This window comes from Engystomops pustulosus, chromosome 1, assembly GCF_040894005.1.
Source record: "Engystomops pustulosus chromosome 1, aEngPut4.maternal, whole genome shotgun sequence".
In the NCBI taxonomy this organism is placed as follows: Eukaryota; Metazoa; Chordata; class Amphibia; order Anura; family Leptodactylidae; genus Engystomops; species Engystomops pustulosus.
This window is the reverse complement of record NC_092411.1, coordinates 27,389,487-27,409,016: the sequence shown is the minus strand read 5'-3', so window position 1 is coordinate 27,409,016 and position 19,530 is coordinate 27,389,487. Positions and strand designations below refer to the sequence as shown.

Genomic DNA, 19,530 nt, shown 5'->3' with positions numbered 1-19,530 from the left:
CACAGTGGGCAGAGGGGTCCGTCTGTAACTATGGGTTGTCTGTAAGTCGGGTGTCCTTAAGTAGGGGACCGCCTGTATATATATATATATATACACATTTCTTTAATTGGATGTTATTAAGAAAATGTCTCTGGGTGAATATAATTTCACATAAATATAACCATGTTGTTCAGTAGAAACGAGATTGTTGTCCTTGGATACGGCCAATTCTACAGGAGAGATTTCACAAAGAAACTAATAGTTTTTCCATATGTCATGTCTTGAGATACTGCATACAGTCATTCTGTGGTAATGAACGCTGAATCCAGTGGTCCGGTGGTCGGGCAGTGCAAGTGTGGTCACCGCTACCAGAGTGTGGGGTGGTCATATCCAATAAAAGCTATCTTGTTTCTAAGGGACAACAATGTAAAATATCGTCACACAGGGACATTTATTTTAAAAATTAAAGAAATGTTTGTCTATGGCAGATGAATTAAATAATATGTGAAAGCCGACATGGGATAACCCCTTTAACTGTTTGGCCTAAGCCTCTTGATGTATCCGGCGGGACAGAGAGGGGAGTGGCCTCCATCATACACCAGTGCAAGAGCCCCAGCATATGATAAATGTCGCGCTGCTCACTTTTGTCGGACTGTGCACCTTTTTTCTGGGATTACATGGTTTGCACATGTATTTAAGAAGTGTCTGCGCTGGGATTGTGTATACCAAGATCATTTTGTGGCGCAGCTGCGCCGGATTCCATGCGACACAATTTAGGGGGCGTGCCATCGGATGATCCGACTGATTCGCACTGAGCGCAGGATTTAACTTTCAAATTGTGTCACAAGACAACGCACTTACATGCACCAGGAGGAAGAAGGTGAACTCTGTGGGACCTGAGCGGGGAAGCGACACATGCAGGATATCGGGAGCATGATCTTAGTGAATCGCGGCACAGTGCATTATTGTTTGACAATGCACTTTCATTAACTCCGCAGGACCGGGTAAGTAAATGTGCCCCAAGGTGTCTGAAACACGTGGTTTTTGTACAGTGTGCACATTTATAGGAGTTGAGTTGATTTCACTGTGTTCTACCTTGCATATTATAGAACAGGAGGAGCTGAGCAGAGTATATATATAGTGTCCCATCTATAGGCAGCATGTTATAGAGCAGGGGGAGCTGAGCAGATTATATATAGTGTCCCATCTGTAGGCAGCTTGTTATAGAGCAGGAAGAGCTGACTAGATTATATAAAGTATCCCATCTGTAGGTAGTATGTAATAGAGCTGGACACAGTGTACATCTTCTCCTATATACAGGCAGTATGTTAAAGCGTAGGAAGAGCTTAGCAGATTGTATATAGTGTCCTATCTGTACATATGATGTTTAGGAGCAAGGGGAGCTGAAGTGATTAAACACAGCGTCCTCTCTGCTAACAGCAGGTTATAGAGCAATAGGAGCTGAGCAGATTGTACAAAGTGTCCTATCTGCAGGCAGCATGTTATAGAGCAGGAGGAGCTGAGCAGATTGTACAAAGTGTCCTATCTGCAGGCAGCATGTTCTAGAGCAAGATGAGCTGATCAGTACAGCAGAGCTACTTACAATGAGCTCAGCTCATCTTACTTTATAACATGTTGGTTGCAGAAAGGACACTAAGGGCAATCCGCTCAGCTCCTCCTGCTGTATAACACTTTCTGTAGATAGGACACAATATACAACCTGTGCTGCTCCTCCTGCTCTGTAACATGCTGCTTGTAGATAACACACTAGGTATCATCTTATTACCTAAAATCTGCTCAGCCCCTCCTGCTCTATAACATGCTGCCTGCAGACAGCACTATCACTGAGGTTGTAACTCCTGTACTTACAATGGGGTTTTTCTGTTGGGTGTAATTATCAGATATTCTGCCTGTGGACCGTCTTCATTCTAGGCATGAATAACAATTTTATATGAAGCAGATTGCAATGCGTTTTTTTCGGCTGGATATGTCTGTCTCCTCAGTCCACACACAGTAATGGACCCTTCAGGGCGCTCGATCTTGTGTTGCAAAATGTTCCGCTCTGCGGATCGCTCATTTTTGCATTTCACGCTTTAGTTTGCCTGTTTTTCCCCCATTTACAAAATTTTAAGCTTTGAAACTATAAACAACACCAGAAAAGCATAATGAAAGGAAATCACAGCGCGGAGACATAAAAGTCAGTGTGATGCCGACAGTGACCTACTTTTATGTCTCCACAATTACAATTACAAAGGTTACAACTATTTCACTCAAAAAGATTCGCTGGGATGGTGCAGCTGCGTATAGGGGGGGGGGGTGTATTTCTCTTTTTGTTATTTTTTTTATTTTTGACAACTTCTCTGTACTCACTAATTTATTAGTGCGAAACAGACTTGGAAGAAAAATAAAAAAAGAGTAAAATCTAGGCTACGGCCACATGGAGAGAAAGCACCTGTGAACGTGGAATCGCTGCTGTAAACAAAAAAAAAATGATGTGTTTTTTACCACTTCTCGACTTTTTTTCCTGTGTATTGCAAAGGTTAAAAAACAGCCTGGGGTGAATCTAAACTCTCTGCTGCTTGAGGTGAGCTATAGAATGGTGCCCCCCCTCCCCCTCCCCGGGGCCCAGTAGTAGCATATCAGGTTATTTTTGTAGTTAGTGGGTTCTCCAGGCAGCATTCATGAAGCGAGTTGAGCCTCTTACCTCAGGGAGCACCCCCGCATCAAAATGTGTCGGGGGTAGATTCAGGGGCACAATCACCTGCTATAAAGCAGGATCTGACAACTAAAAATAACATCTCTACACACCTGATACTAGCATGGATGTGAGACACTGATTGGAAAACCTTATATATAATAATAATAATAATAATAATTCTTTATTTATATAGTGCACACAGATTATGCAGCGCTGCACAGAGCTTGCCAACTCCCTGCCCTAATGGGGCTCACAATCTAAGCAACCTACCAGTATGTTTTAGAGTATGGGAGGAAACCGGAGGACCCGGAGGAAACCCACGCAAACATGGAGAGAACATACAAACTCTATGCAGATGTTGACCTGGATGAGACTTGAATAAATTTCTTTTGAATGGGGCAGAGGGGGCACTATTCTATAGCTCATCCCTGCATGCAGCATCACCAATGTCAAGAAACTATTTTAAGTGGCAGGTCCTTTGCATCACATAATTCTACCCCCGATTCCCCCACCCTCAATCTTGCTGCAGATAGTGCTGCCTGAGACAAGAGGTTCAACTCGCCTCATGGCTGGTGATTCCCTGAATATACTGGTTAACCCCTTAACGCTCTGCGCCGTAGCTCTACGGCGCAGAGGTATAAGGGATGTATGAAGAGGGCTCACGGGCTGAGTCCTCTTCATACAGAGGTGGGGGTTTTTGCATTTTGCACAAAACCCCCACCGCTAATAACCGCGGGCAAAGTCGCGGGCGGCGTTTAAAAGACGGCGGCGCGCGGGCGCCGCCATCTTTTTTTCGATCGCCACGCCCCCGAACGTCATCGGGGGGCGGCGATCGGTTACCATGGTAGCCTCGGGTCTTCTCTTGACACGAGGCTACATGGTTTATGCAGGTTCGTTACAATGAGCCAGTGGCTCATTGTAATGTAAGACCTGCAAAAACGCCATATATTGCAATACTGTAGTATTGCAGTATATGGTAGGAGCGATCTGATCATCTAGGGTTATTGTACCCTAGATGGTCTAAAAAATAGTGAAAAAAAAAAGAAAAAAAAAAGTTTAAAAAATAAAAAAAATTAATAAAATATTAAAAGTTCAAATCACCCCCCTTTCCCTAGAACGGATATAAAACATAACAAACAGTAAAAATCACAGACATATTAGGTATCGCCGCGTCCCAAAATGCCCGATCTATCAAAATATAAAAACGGTTACGGCCGGCGGTGACCTCCGAGGCGGGAAATGGCGCCCAAATGTCCGAAATGCGACTTTTACACCTTTTTACATAACATAAAAAATGAAATAAAAAATGATCAAAATGTCGCACAGACCTCAAAATGGTAGCAATGAAAACGTCGCCTCATTTCGCAAAAAATGACCCCTCACACATTTCCGTGCGCCAAAGTATGAAAAAGTTATTAGCGTCAGAAGATGGCAAAAATTTTTTTTTCTTTTTTGTACACATTCGTTTAATTTTTGAAAATGTATTAAAACACAATAAAACCTATATAAATTTGGTATCACCGCGATCGCACCGAACCAAAGAATAAAGTAGGCGTGTTATTTGGAGCGAAGAGTGAAAGTCGTAAAAACTGAGCCCACAAGAACGTGACGCACGTGCGGTTTTTTTTTCAATTTTTCCACATTTGGAATTTTTTTTCAGCTTCGCAGTACACGGCATGTTAAAATAAATAACATTACGGGAAAGTAAAATTTGTTACGCACAAAATAAGCCCTCACACAGGTCTGTACACGGAAAAATGAAAAAGTTATGGATTTTTGAAGTTGGAGAGCGAGAAATGAGCCGGAAAACCCTCCGTCCTTAAGGGGTTAAATAAGCATGAAAGATTTCTCAAACAACACTGAGGGAGCATAAAGGTGCAGACTCCTGCCCCAGCCAGTTGTGTTGCAGGAAGACAAAGGACAGTTAGGGGGAAGAGGTAGGATATGCTGCAGATGTAATTCACTGTGGGTTATCTGTCAACAATTTTGCACCAGTTTATGTTTACGTGTTCATCTCAGCTCTAAAAAAAAGTTTTCTCCAGTTCTGTGATGTTGCTAGTCAGCAATTTCATATAGAAAAAATGCAAAACTGTTTTTGGCCACCACTATTCTCATATTTTCGATGACTAATAAAAAAAAACTATTATTTTGCCATGGTGTTTAAAGTGAGGTATTTATGTGACTTTGTGCTATACAGTATAACAGCATGTGAATCCACTTGATAAGTAACTAGACCATTACAGCATTTTTTTTTTGTTTCAGAAATGAATGTAGCAGGTGATAATAGTAAACTTTGTAATATATTTAATTTAGTAAAGCAAATACTCTGTGCATTTTTTTGACTCTTTCTCCTGTAGTGAGCAGTGTATATGAAACTTCTGATCTCCCTCCACTTCAGACAGATAAGAAGGCTAATGGCTGACCCTTCCCATACCGAGACAAGATTTAGCTTCCTGATTCAGTTCTCCAATGTGATTAGACTATCAAGGCTATGTCTGTAAGAAGTTAAATCATTAGATACTTTGGGGCACATTTACTTACCCAGTACGCGGAGTTAACCGAAAGTGCATTGTGTCGCTTCCCCGCTCTGACGGAGTTCACCTTATTTTTCGTGGTGCATGTAAGACAATGTCTTATGACACAATTTGAAAGTTACAGACGGCACACCCCCTAAATTGTGTTTCATGAAAGCCAGTGCAGCTGCACCAAAAAACGATTGCATTGCAAACACATGTTAAATACCTGTCAAAGCTGTGTAATTCCGAAACAGTGCAAAGTCCAACAAAAGTGAGCAGCGCGAACCTTAGTAAATGAGCACCTTTATCTCTCAGCGGCCAGTGGATACAGGGCTGAAAGCTGTTTCACACAAACTGCTTATATAAGGAAGAAAGGCAGGGGGAAAAGAAGGACACATGAACCGTTTTCTATAATAAAGTATATTACAAAGTTTACTATTATTATCTGCACTATTTATTTTTTATTTTTTAAATGGTGAAGGTTTATTGACATTTTAGTACTAAAAAGAAAATGCTTAAACATTTTTGTGATTATTATAGACTTTTTTGTCTTATGTTAGGATGAAAACTGATAAATATTTATGTATGCGCCAGAAGCTCAGCAATGCTCCTCTTCACTGTCTTGTGGTTGATTGTAATATCACTGGCAGAGACAGCAGGAAAAAAGATAAATGATCCCTGCCCCTTTGATAAGCCCCTCCTCCTCAGTCTAAAGATGGAACATACCAAAAGAAAGATTATCCAATGTTTTGTATTTTTGCAGGGTACTTTATGCAACTGAACGTGTCACTGTTATGCAGGAAATTGTCGGTAACAACATTCATTATTTTTTTCTAATGTTTTATTTTTGGTTTCTCATCTCTCAAAGATGTTCTCTGTAGATCATCTCATTGCCTTTGGTCTGACAACTCCTCCCAAACCCAAATGGGTGTGCTATAACAAGGCTTGCAATTCTTCTGCAGATTTTGCTATTGCCTATTTGACTAAATAGGGATATGGCCAGGCCCGGCGCCAGCACCCGGCCAACCTGGGCAAGTGCAGGGCCCCGGGGTGCTGGAGGGTTCCACTCCAGCCCCCAGATAAATTGTACCAGTGTCGCTATCAATTACTTTTCTGCCTCTATACTGCGCTTGGCGGGAGCACAGCATAGAGGCCGAATCTAAAACTAAAGGGGGTGGGGTCAGTGTGTCCGCAGTGGGAGTCAGTGTGTCCGCAGGGGGGGGGGCAATGTGTCCACAGGGGGTAGGTCAGTGTGTCCACAGGGGGAGGGAGGGGTTCAGTGTGTCCGCAGGGGGAGGAAGTGGTTCACTGTGTCTGCAGGGGGAGGGGGGGCCAGTGTGTCCGCAGAGGGAGGGGGGGGGTCAGTGTGTCCGCAGGGGGAGGGGGGTCAGTGTGGCCACTGGAGGGCGGTCCACGAAGGGGCCCACTAAGGCTCTGTCGCCCAGGGGCCCACTGGAGCCGGCCCTGGATATGGATAAGGACTGATTTTAAGAGAATCCCTTTAAGAGCTTGCACAATGATGTTTCCACTCCCGACCATGTAAACTGATCCTGAAATTCCATAGGAATCATTGGAAATCTGTAACACGCTACATGGTACTTCCGTATTGCATTGCATTGGACCCACAATATTGACCAAATTTATACAATTTTCAATACGTCGAGGTCCACATTTTAGGACATTCCCATACTTATTAGGATGTTGGAAATACATGTTTATTTTTATGTAGGAACATATGGAATGCAATAAAGAAAAATAGGAAAACTTTCATATGTACCTGGTAGATTATAGACCCCGATGAGTTCACTGACCGGTAACCTCTGTACAGCACTGGGGCTTATGTTACCGCTTTACTGGTAAAATTTGCCTCTCTACAGTTTACTGCACCCTGCGATTACTTTAAGACTATAATCCTATAATGTGCCATAAACAAACAATGAGTCACATCAGTTACTATAACTGTGAACAACATCTGCATTTCCCATGTATACATCTGAAATCAATTTCATGAATTCCCTGTAAATAGCTTCTCAGCTGGATTTTTCATCTCACTCCCGCTTCCGCAAGCATCCATTAATGAGTCAGCATTCCATACATCGTTCTAATATAATTACTTGATTATGTATCAGATCGCCTGAAAAATACTAATTTCGGGGGAGCTTGTTTGAAGGATGTTAAAGGTTACTTGTTTATTGGAGTGGGGGCTCAAGGGTGTTATAACGTATCGGGGGGAATTCATTAAGATTAGCGTTTTTAACATGAGTATATTGGAGTCACAATTGGAGTCATTCTAAACTTATATTGCAATTAACAAAGATAAAGTGACCAAAATTCGATCACTCTCATATAGTATTTGTTTTGATTTTGCGCCACCATAACCACAGTGCAACCACTTTGCAGTGCAACAGCTTTACATTTAATAATGCAGTGCAACAGATTCACATTTAATGTTGCAGTGATTGACTGGTGATCAGAGAATCCAATCACTGAATGGTATTCCCAGCCATAAACACAAGTTATCAACTATCAGATACCTTTACAGCTTATATGAGGTCCTCACAGGTCTTATAAATATCCAATATCCATGACTCCCCACTTTCTCGAACCATCATATAATATTGTTTGAAAATATAATACATGAAGCTGAGTGTATGTGTCTGTCTGTGTGTATGGGAATTGTTGCATTTACAAACATGAAATTTTGGACAGGACCGTCATAGACAATGATATGATTGAAAATCTTCACCCCACACTTTCCAAAATACACTTGGTAGATTTACTTACCCGTCTGACTGAGTCCAACTCAAGTACATTGTCCGAAGATAATGCACTGTGCCGCGTTTCAGTAAGATCGTGCGCCCGATATCCTGCATGTGTCGCTTCCCCACTCAGGTCCACAGGAGTTCACCTTCTTCTTCCTGGTGCATGTAAGTGCTTGGTCTTGCGACACAATTTGAAAGTTAAATCCCACGCTCAGTCCGAATCAGTCGGATCATCCTGCGGCACGCCCCCCCCCCCCCAAATTGCAACAAACAGAAGCCAGTTTAGCTGTGCCACAATCCGATCGCGTGCCACACAATCCCAGCACAAACCCCTGTTAAATACCTGTCAAAGCTGTGCAAATCCCGAAACTGGCGAACAGTTAGACAAAAGTGAGTAGCACGAATCTAAATAAGCCCGATTGTCTGTATACTGATGTGGCAGTTAGTCTCCATAGCTATTACAGCAATGACAGCTCAGCTTCTATTTTGAAACAGGTAACTAATATGAGCAATGAGCTCTGATTGGTTTCTATGGGCAACTAAGGACATTCTTAGTATACAACAGCTTATTTGTGTGAGTTAATATAATTTTGGTGCTTAGCCAACATTATTGTAGATGTATTAGATAATCTCTGATATTCCAGTGACATCTACAGAAGGAGCCTTATCCTTTCAATCATATCAACTGTGAAACTCCACTCACTTCCAGAGAAGCAGTCTTATATCTGCCATTAGATTATCACTGATACTCCAGTCACATTCAGAGCTACTATCATCTATAAACAGTTATATTTTTTCAGATGACTGCAACTCTGGATGTGACTGGAGTGTCAATCTCCCATTATATCATCTCTGACACACCACTAACATTCAGAACTACAGCCATCTATCAAATGTTATATAATTTTTTAATACTCCAGTCACATCCAGAACGGCAATCATCTATTTACTGTTATATAAACTCAGATTCTGGATGTGACCTAAGTATCAACCTGCTGTTGTATCATCTCTTATACTGTAGTCACTTCTAGACTTTAGTCTATAGCTGCAGTCTTATCCTTGCCATTAGATTATCTTTGATACTCCAGTCACATCTAGAGTTGCAGTTTTATATAATTTCTAACACTCCTGTCACACCCAGAGTGGCAATTATCTATATACTGTCATATCATCTCAGATGACTCCTTCTTTGGATTTGACTGGAGTATCAATCTGCCATTATTTCATCTCTGATACTCAAGTTACATCTAGATCTGCAGTATCATATCTGCAAGCACTTCTTAAATTCTGTCTTACAATCCCCTGTCTTAAGGGATAAGAAGTGACTATTACTTCCAAGTGTGGTAATTCATGAATACAATACCAGATTTAAAGTGCGGACTAACATAAGGGCGGAGCAGTGAAGAGGAGAGAAGAGGAGCTATCAGCACATATAAGGCTTCATACACATAGATGGCACCTTTTTCTGCAGCACAGATTGTACAGTAACAGCCGTTCCCTCCAAGGGACACATTCCTGGAATTTGTGACATTTTTGCGCAAACTATTTTTTCCTTAACCCATTCTATTTTGTTATAGCTGAGAGCAGTTATTTACTTTCTCGAGCATTGGGTACTACAACTTGTAACTGATACAACAGAAGTTACGTTTTCTTATAATGGTTCATAAAAAAAGTCTAAAAGATTTTAAAATACATTCTTGTGACAAATGGAAAAGATTTTAAAATACATTACTGTCACAAATGGAACTGAAAAATCCTATGGAACACACATAATTAACTGTCAAGATGCAGCTTCAAAATAGTCTGTGAAGAAAACTTGTCTTCCCAGCACAAAAGCGACGATCGGAAAGTGAATATTGTCAGATTGAATCGAGCTCTACCTGTTTTCACGCCTACAGCTCCAAAAATTCTGATTTGTATCTAAAACTAATGAAAATTCAAAAAGGAAAGATCTCGGCTTCCAAAATAACAATGAATATTGTCTGCTCAGTCATATTACATCTGAGGCTTGTTCTCGTTTCTAAACTTCTACTAAAGGTGATATATTGAGAGCAGACGTTTTGCTGCAGGTATATCAAAGAGATGAACGGAAATTTTACGGTCTTATTTTACGTCTCGCTCCACCTCTCAAAAGTGGGTATGGTTAATCGACTTTCTAAAAACTTGTCACCTGAATAGACAAGAATAACAATATAGAATATACATATATAATTCTATAAGCGAACTAGAATCCCAGAATTAGCAAATGTTAGCCCACTATGTGCAGTTTGCCTGTTGCGTGTGCAGAAGGGAACCAGATTCATGAATTTTGGTGCACAATCTTCTTGAATCTGGAACCCCTTGCACTGCTCCAACAGTATATAGTCAAGCTATATCACCCTCCTCACTGAGGATGACACTGGTACCCAGCTGAAGAAAATTCCTTAGGACAGGGTGAGGAGGTGGTAAGAGAGAGACAGTGACTTTGTGTTACTCCGCTTTGCTACATCATTAACCACTCCCTAAGGAAGGTGGGGGTTAAGAGTGAGGCTAGCTATACGAAGATATATCAACTTGCTCCTCACCCTATCCTCAGGGATTCTCTTCAGCCTGCTTAGCAGTGTCTGGAAGGGGGCAGAATAGCTTGACTGTATACTGCAGAATGGAAGCTCTAATCTTTGTTTTAACCTACACCAATTTTATGATCAACCCCACTGATAAGTCGAGACAAGTATCTAAGAAATAATATATCCGGATACACAGCAGTTCCAATAGTAAAGTAGATCAATCCTCAAGTAAAAGAGCCGTAAAATCTTCTGATTTTTATATTCTTGTATATGCATCTTCCTCATCTGCCCCATGCGTAATATGGGAGCTCAGAATGTGGGACATACATTCGCCTGCACCTCTGTGCTAAGACACTATCTTGAATGTTAGATATCTCCTATCTCATGTTCAATTAGTGCATAAGAAAGGCGGACAAGGAGAGACCAGAGAGAGCTCATAGAGTACTATTTTGTGAAAACAATGACACAGATTCTGGTGAGGTAATTAGATTAAGGCTACATTCACACTACAGTACGGGGGACGTATATACGGCCAACGTATATGCGGCCGATATACGTCCCCCATACACATCTATGGGCTCACGGCGCCCTACGGGAGCGATACGGTGCCGCACACGTGCGGCACCGTACCGCTCCGTAGCCCGGGAAAAAATAGGACATGCCACCTCCTCCTCCTCTCCCCGCGCTGCCGTGTGCCCACCGTGCTACGGTGCGGCGGGCACACGGCAGTGTGCATGTAGCCTAAGGCTTACCTGAAAGAGTTGTGCTAAAACCAGGTACAACACTAGTGGGAAGTTTAGGTAGGGTACCGTATGGTGCTGCCCGTTGACGGGATCCTTAGAACTCAGTAGCCACACCGGTCAGGATCAACTGCGTTGGGTGGTGGGGAAGTTGTTTTGCTGAGGCGCACACTGGTAGTTGAAGTAATCCGGATACTTATCACAAATGACCTTTTATTAATGTCTTGGTTACACAACACATTTTGGTATCTCTAGGGATTCCTTTTTCAAGTGAAAGAAGACTGAGAGCTTAGGACGATCCACAAACCTCCTAGCTCTCAGTCTTCTCTCACTTGCAAAAGGAATCCCTAGAGATACCGAAACGAGTTGTGTAACCAAGACATTAATAAAAGGTTGTTTGTGATAAGTACTAGCAGTGTGCGCCTCAGTGACATCATGTTTCCTTAGCACATCATCACATAGGCAACTAGAGCCTGTTCTTTTTTTGCCTACAAAAAGTTTTCTCCACTTTTCCTTATCTCTGTGTTTTCTGCTATCCCTTGATTCCTCAGCAGAGCATCACATGGGCAGCCTGTTCCATTTCTACCTAGTGGGAGACAGTTTCATTACTTTTTTCCCCAAGAAATCTCCTAAGAAATTTAAGACATCATAAGTATACACTGAAGGAGTTTTTCACTTTTCTCTATTTCTGTACTTTATGCAAACCCACGATGCCTTAACACAGCATCTCATGGGCATCTAGAGCAAGTTCTATTTCTTCCTACATGGGGACAATGTGATAATCCTTCTCACTATAATCCTCTACAAAATCTGAAACACCATATATATACAGCCAGGAAAGCTTTCCACTTTTCATATGGAACTTGGACTATGAGCAGATATAAAAGACCACAACCAAATTTGTACTTGTTCCTACTTAGAATTTGAAAAGAAAAGATACTGATGGACAAACATTCATGCAAACATTAAAAAATTAGCGCAACAATGTTACGAGGTAGAAAGTGCACAATACTTACAACCATATTGTTTAATGACACCCAGCAATCACTAGGAAATTCCTGAAGAAGAGGAACCAGAAACTGCAGGCAGCCATCCCAGTGGCAGAGGAGCAGCATCATCCCAATGAGGTTAAAGATTCTCACCACAGCACTGGCAAGGTCATAGGTCATGTGGAAAATCTGTGGAAGAGAAATCGAAAAAAATATAGTTAAGACTCCTGAGTTTAGGTAACAAGAACATTTGTCGAACTTTTCAGAACTTTTTTTTTGTTGTTTTTACATCCTTGCATGACATTGTCATAGCTAATGATCTCTTTGTCCCAGTGCAGAACTTGAGATCAGGTCCCCTGGGCATCTGGAAGCACTTTGGTGACTATTTAGTAGATATTGGCCACCTTCCAGTTTTGATTTCACTCTAAACTCTCTTAAGCGATGTACATTATGTGAATTAGTCTCTTATAAGTGTTAAAAGGATTTTGCTCTGATGGAGGAAATAAAAATATAGCTGAGTCAATGTAATACAGATCATTAAAGCGCTGTGGAATATGATGGTGCTTTATAAATAAAGATTTATTATTATTATTATTATTATACAGATACACAATTTCACACCAGCCTGGACCTGGACTTACTATTTGCTGTAATGGGCAGATCCCCAGGAGGCTACATTTCCTGTCCCAAGAGTGGGCTCCGCTACCTGTCCCAAGAGTCGGCTCCGCTGCCTGTCCCAAGAGTGGGCTCCACTACCTGTCTCAAGAGTGGGCTCCACTACCTGTCCCAAGAGTGGGCTCCACTGCCTGTCTCAAGAGTGGGCTCCACTACCTGTCCCAAGAGTGGGCTCCACTACCTGTCCCAAGAGTGGGCTCCACTACCTGTCCCAAGAGTGGGCTCCACTACCTGTCCCAAGAGTAGGCTCCACTACCTGTCCCAAGAGTGGCCTACACTACCAGTCCCAAGAGTGGGCTACAGTACCTGTCTCAAGAATGGGCTGCATGACCTGTCCCAAGAGTGGGCAAAACAACCCATTCCAAGAGTGGCCTACACTACCTGTCCCGAGAGTGGGCTACACTATCTGTTCCAAGAGTGGGCTACACTACTTGTCTCAAGAGTGGGCTACACTACCTGTCCCAAGAGCGGCCTTCACTACCTGTCCCAAGAGTGGGCTACAGTACCTGTCTCAAGAGTGGGCTGCATGACCTGTCCCAAGAGTGGGCAACACAACCCATTCCAAGAGTGGCCTACACTACCTGTCCCGAGAGTGGGCTACACTATCTGTTCCAAGAGTGGGCTACACTACTTGTCTCAAGAGTGGGCTACACTACCTGTCCCAAGAGCGGCCTCCACTACCTGTCCCAAGAGTGGGCTCCACTACCTGTCCCAAGAGTGGGCTGCACTACCTGTCCCAAGAGTGGGCTCCACTGCCTGTCCCAAGAGTGGGATCCACTACCTGTCCCAAGAGTGGGCTGCACTACCTCTCTCAAGAATGGGCTATACTACCTGTGTCCAGGACCTACTTTTCCCCACTCTGCCTACTACCAGGACATGATTGCAGCTTCCAGCAGAGAATGCCGGGTCATCAACCTGTACACACTGCTGTCTCCTTGTACAGCTCCAATGGCTTCATATTAATTGCACATCCCCTATTTCCTCAAACATACAGGCAAGAAGCCACTTCCAAATCCAAAGAATACCCACCAGACGCCATACTTCACCAACCAGTTCCACATTGTCTGACAACCCAACATACGTTTTGCACCCATGCTTCGTCAGGGGTTGTCAAATATCATATCAGCCCAGACCCAGATTGCACATAAGTAAAAAGTCCTAAAATGTCTTCTCACTAAGGCCTACACAAGTCATATTGGCCATGAAGTTGATTTTATGACACATATATGAGATTAGCGCGTCCTTAAGGTTGTTATTGCCCCCGTTCAACTTGATTACCAGCCCTTCAGAGCTCATATAAACCACGGAAATGCAAAAGCTTATATGAGCCAAGAAGAGTTTCAGTTCCTGGTACTTTATTCCTTAACTCTAAAAAACGCATTTTACATCTGTGTAGACAAGGGCCTAAGAACAAGTTACATGAGAAACTTGACATTATAACATCTACTACTTAAATCTCTTAGGTCCCTTATCAAGAGCTTGTAAAACTATCAGTGCTATAGAAATGATATATTTCTAACTTAAAGGAAATCTACTATTTGTTTTTATGCATTACGAACCAAACATAACTTGAGAAGGCTGTAGCTACACTGAAGCAGAAACATATCTTGTTAAATCCCAGAGCTGAGTGGTTTTGCTGAAAAAACAATGACTCTCACATTAGTTATGCACTGCACCAGAGGATGATGTTATCACTTTGTTATCCCTTAGACGCAGAAGTAATCAATTGATGCAGCATCTCCCAGCTGCTGTGTGCGAGTCATCCAGCTCAAGTTGATTAGTCTTGTCTGGACTGTTCAGGAAGCTCTGTGCAACGTGTTTATCAATGGCAGGCTGAAGCCATCTAGCTCAGGGATTAAACAAGATATGTGCCTGCATCAGTGTACAGCATTCTCAAGGTATATTAGGTGCGTAATGCATGAAATCAAATGGTAGATTTCCTTTAAAGGAATTCTACAATCAAAATCCATCATGATAAACCAGGGACACTTAACCATAGATCCAGGCACCGTGACTGTGGGAATCTTCTTATATTTGTTGTTCATGGCCTCATGCCTCATAAAATTAACATTTAAAATTATGCTGAGGAGCCTGAGGGGCTCTGGAGGGTGTTTCCCCTCAGTGCTGTATCATAAGCTGTTACAATGAGCAGAACATGTCTCATCCTCCCCCTGAACTTTCTGCTGCTGCTATACAGTCAGAGGGAGGAGGGAGAGAGCAGAGGTATGGAGACATATTCTGAAGGATTAGGGGGCTCTGGAAACACCCACTAGAGCCTTTCCAACTCATTAGCATAATGTTAACAGTTGTTTTTAGAAGGAAGGAGACCATGAATACAAAATATAAGAAGATAACCACAGTCACAGTGCCTGGATCTATAAATGTCCCTGGTTTATCATGCTTGTTTTTGATGGTAGATTCCCTTTAAAAAAAAAAATGTCCCACATTGTCTGTTTCTTCTTCTTTCCATTCAGTGGCTTCTCAGTGATATTATCGAGAGTTAGATTTTTGCACTGATTTTTGTCGCATTGCCATATGAACAAATGAAGCCAAAAATTCACCTTTATAAAATATACAAGAAGAAATTTGTGGATTAACCTTCACATCACCTGAAATCTAATATTCATATGTTATACTATGTTATATTTTTTAGACGTCCAGGTTTTTTTTGGACTTCTACAGTGCATCAACGGCAATAACATCAGGGGAGTAACTACAGTGGAAGAAGCCACAGTGTGTGGGGGCCCGGGCATCTGGGGTATTGGGTGTATGCTGTATGTGTGTGGTGTATATATAATGTATGTATGTGTGTATATACTGTATGTCTGTACATGGTATTGTATGTATATGTGTATTTGCTGTGTGTATGTGTATGTGATGTGTATATGCTGCATGGGTGTATACGGTATTATATGTATGTGTAGTGTGTATACTATTTGTATGTTTATGCTGTGTGTCTATATACAGTATATATAAGTATATTAATATGTGTTTATAAGTGTATAATACAGGCAATTCACAAGCTACATACAAGATAGGCTCTGTAGGTTTTTTCTTAAGTTGAATTTGCATGTAAGTCGGAACTGTATATTTTATAATTGTAACCACAGCCAAAATTTTTTTGGTCTCTGTGCCAATTGGATTTTAACATTTTTGGGTTGTCATAAGAAGCAGGATTAGCAATAAATATTAACCCCTAGGCGCACCAGGACGTTATAGTACGTCCCCGGGGCTAGATGCTCAGCGCACAGGGACGTTCTATAACGTCCTGCTTCTGGCACCGGCTCACGAACGGAGCACAGCTGACAGCCTGCGCTAACACCCGCGATCAGAGCCGGCTCCGATCGGCGGTGTTAACCCCTTACACGCCGCGGTCAAACATGACCGCAGCGTGTAAGGGTGTTTGCACTGTGGATCGGATCCCCCGTGACGCTTACCGGGGGATCCGATCCACTTCTGGGCAGCTCCGAGGACTGGCATGTGCCCCGGAGCTGCCCGGTCTACATGGCAGTCAGACCCCCTCCGGGTCTGACTGTAAACTGTCTGAGCATGCGCAAGCTTGCTCAGACAGTTTACACTGCTCTACAATAAAATAGTATTGTGGAGCAGTGTATTGAACTTAAACCAGTGATCAGAGTATCACTGGTTCAAGTTCAAGTATGTATAAGTAAAAATATGCAAAAACACTTAACACTACACATTATAATAAATAAAAAATAAATACATAAAAATATAAGCCCCTAAAATGTCACTTTCCCATAAAAACCCTTAATAAAGTATAAAAAACACAAAAACACAAAAAACCCCGCATATTTGGTATTTACGCGTCCGTAACAATCTGTATAATAAAACAGAATTGTTACTGGACCCGCACGGTACACGCCGTAGAAAAAAAACGCAAAAACGTTCCAAAAAAAGATAATTTTTAATTAATACCCTATAAAAAAAATGCTCTAAAAAGTAATTTAAAAAATGTTATGCACTCCAAAATAAGCCCACTAAAAAGAACAATCCTTCTCGCAAAAAATAAGCCCTTAAACAGATTTGTGAGGCGAAAAATAAAAAGTTATGCATATGAAAGACGGTGATGCTAAAATTAACAACATTTTTTCCAAATTACTTTTTATGCAGTAAAAATGGGAAAAAAATAAAAAATCTATACAAATGAGGTCTTTTTGTAATCGTGGCGACCCATAGAATAAAAATAATATACTATTTTTATGGTATGGTAAACAGCCAAAAAAAACCATAAAAATCTTCCTGAAAAGTGATGATTTTCATTTCCTCCACCAACAAAGAGTTAATAAAATCTTACCAATTAGCCTATAGATTCCCCCAAATTACGTACCAGAAAAGTGCATCTCATGTGGCAAAAGAAATAAGCCCCTATAGGTCCACATTAACAAAAATAAAAAAATTATAGCCTGTACAATGTGACATAGCAAATCTGATCTGGATGGCGCCTCCTTCCCTCCTATGCCCAGGCGTGCGCCCATATAGCAGGTCACCACCACATGTAGAGTATCCGTGTACTCGGGAGAGATTGGGTAACAAACTTTGTGGAGCCTTTATTCATTTAATCCATTGTAAATGTTTAATTTTCCACCCAAAATGAGTGTATTGTGAAAAAATATTACAATTTGCAGACTGCACCTCCATTTTGTTTTAACCCCTATAAAACACGTAAAGCGTTAACAAACTTCTTAAAAGTGGTTTTTCATACGTTGAGGTGTGTAGTTTCCACAATGGGGTAATTTACGAGTCTCACTTTTATTTAGGCCTCTCAGTGTCAGTTAGAAGTTAAGCAGGTCCATGTATATATACGGGTTTTGGGGATTTTACAAAAAATGTGAAAAATTATACCTAAATTCTGAGCCTCATAACATTCTAGTAAAATATGTGGAATCTTAAAAAACAATGCCAAAATAAAGCAGACATTTGGGAAATGTAAGTTATGAATTTATTTGGGAGCTATGACTATCTGCATCAAAAGTAGAGAATTTAGAACGTTGAAAATAAAGAATTTTTCCAAATTTTTTCCAAATTTTGTTTTTTTTCATAACTAAATACAAAAGATATCATCCAAATTTTTAAACTAATTTGAAGTACAACGTGTCACGAGAAAACAATCTCAAAATCCCCTGGATATCTCATAGCGTTCCAAAACTATAACCACTTATAGTGACACAGGTCAGATTTGAAGAATGGGGCCGCGTCCTTAAGGCCAAAAGAGGCTGAGTCCCGTAGGGGTTAATTACAGACGCCTATGATAACTGTTATAGATGTTTATTGTAGCCTAAGGTTAAAGTACAGTAACTTACCAACATCCAAAGGTCCGTTTGTAACTAGGGGTTGTCTGTAAGTTGGGTGTTCTTTATAGGGGACCGCCTGTATATTTTAAAGGGGGAAGGGGGGACTAATTCAGAAATCTGCTATGGGACCCTGTCTCTCCTAGTTACGCCCCTAAATAACATTGTGTGGCAATGAGTCACAAATCCCTACAAACACGTTCAGAAATCCTGTGAAAAGCCTTCCAAGAAGACTCAAGGCATACAAATACAACAACCAGAAGGAACTTCTACAACAACAATCTTTCAAAAACTGTTTTAAAAAGGGTTGTCCCACCAATGCAATGTATTCCTCATCACTTGTGACTCTGACCGATTGGAAGGAGAACCCACTTTCATGACACTACACAACATGTCCCGGTAGTCCTACATAAATGATTGTCTGTCACACAAGTTCTCAAATAAAGATGTTCATACAAATATTACTTACAGGTAGAGTGGGGCACATTTACTTACCCGGTCCTGTCGCGATCCCACGGTGCATTGCCCGACGAGGATTTGGGCCCGGCGCGATTCACTAAAATTATGCGTCCAATTTCCTGCAGGTGTCGCTGCTGCGCCAAGGTCTGCCAGAGTTCACCTTCTTCTTCCCGGTGCATGTGAGTGTGTGATCTTGTGACACATTTCGTTTTTTCGCGGTTTTTCCGAATCCGTCGGGTTGTCCGACGGCCATGGCCTCCGATATTTGTCGCGTGCAAGCCGGCTCCACAATCCGATCGAGTTGCTCCAAAATCCCGGGGCCATTTGGCACAAAATGGAAATATTCGGGAAAACCCGACGGGATCACGGTCCGTGGACCCTTAGTAAATGTGCCCCAGTATATCAATAAAAACGTGATATAATTATATTTTGTTATCAATTTCATATATCATTTCCTAGTTATTTTAGATGATTCTTTGAAAAACCAAAGCCCAAAAGCCTCGAAAACCCTTCTATAAACAGATGTGCATAAAAATAGCCTTGGTCATGTGACAGCGCTCCGGGGACGCAGCTCCGCATCAGTGTTTTTGACCCTTAGTTTCATCTCCAGCCAGAAGAGAAAATGTTTTTATGTTGATAAATGCTGCACATTCCCGTCAAGATAAGGACATTCCCGGGCGAGCGGCCACCTCCACATCTTCACCAGAATGCATTTTATTTCCAATGGCTGGAGCTCTATGAAACATCTGTAACTGTAAAGTATTCATGAATGTAAATTACTGCCACATAAAAAACCCATCGTCTCGTTTGTGCAAGACGTTTCGAGCCAAGGTCATCGGATCGATACGTGCAGCGGG

General features: G+C 41.7%; 1 protein-coding gene across 2 annotated transcripts in view; it reads right to left on the bottom strand.

Annotated features, from left to right (window-relative positions):
- The window catches only part of HCN1 (hyperpolarization activated cyclic nucleotide gated potassium channel 1), a 240,335-nt gene that overhangs the window by 83,363 nt on the left and 137,442 nt on the right, over nt 1-19,530 (bottom strand). For both annotated transcript variants that reach the window (XM_072136373.1, XM_072136382.1), the window contains exon 3: nt 12,258-12,419. In XM_072136373.1, the coding sequence (XP_071992474.1) occupies nt 12,258-12,419 (162 nt within the window). The remainder of the gene's footprint in view (nt 1-12,257; nt 12,420-19,530) is intronic.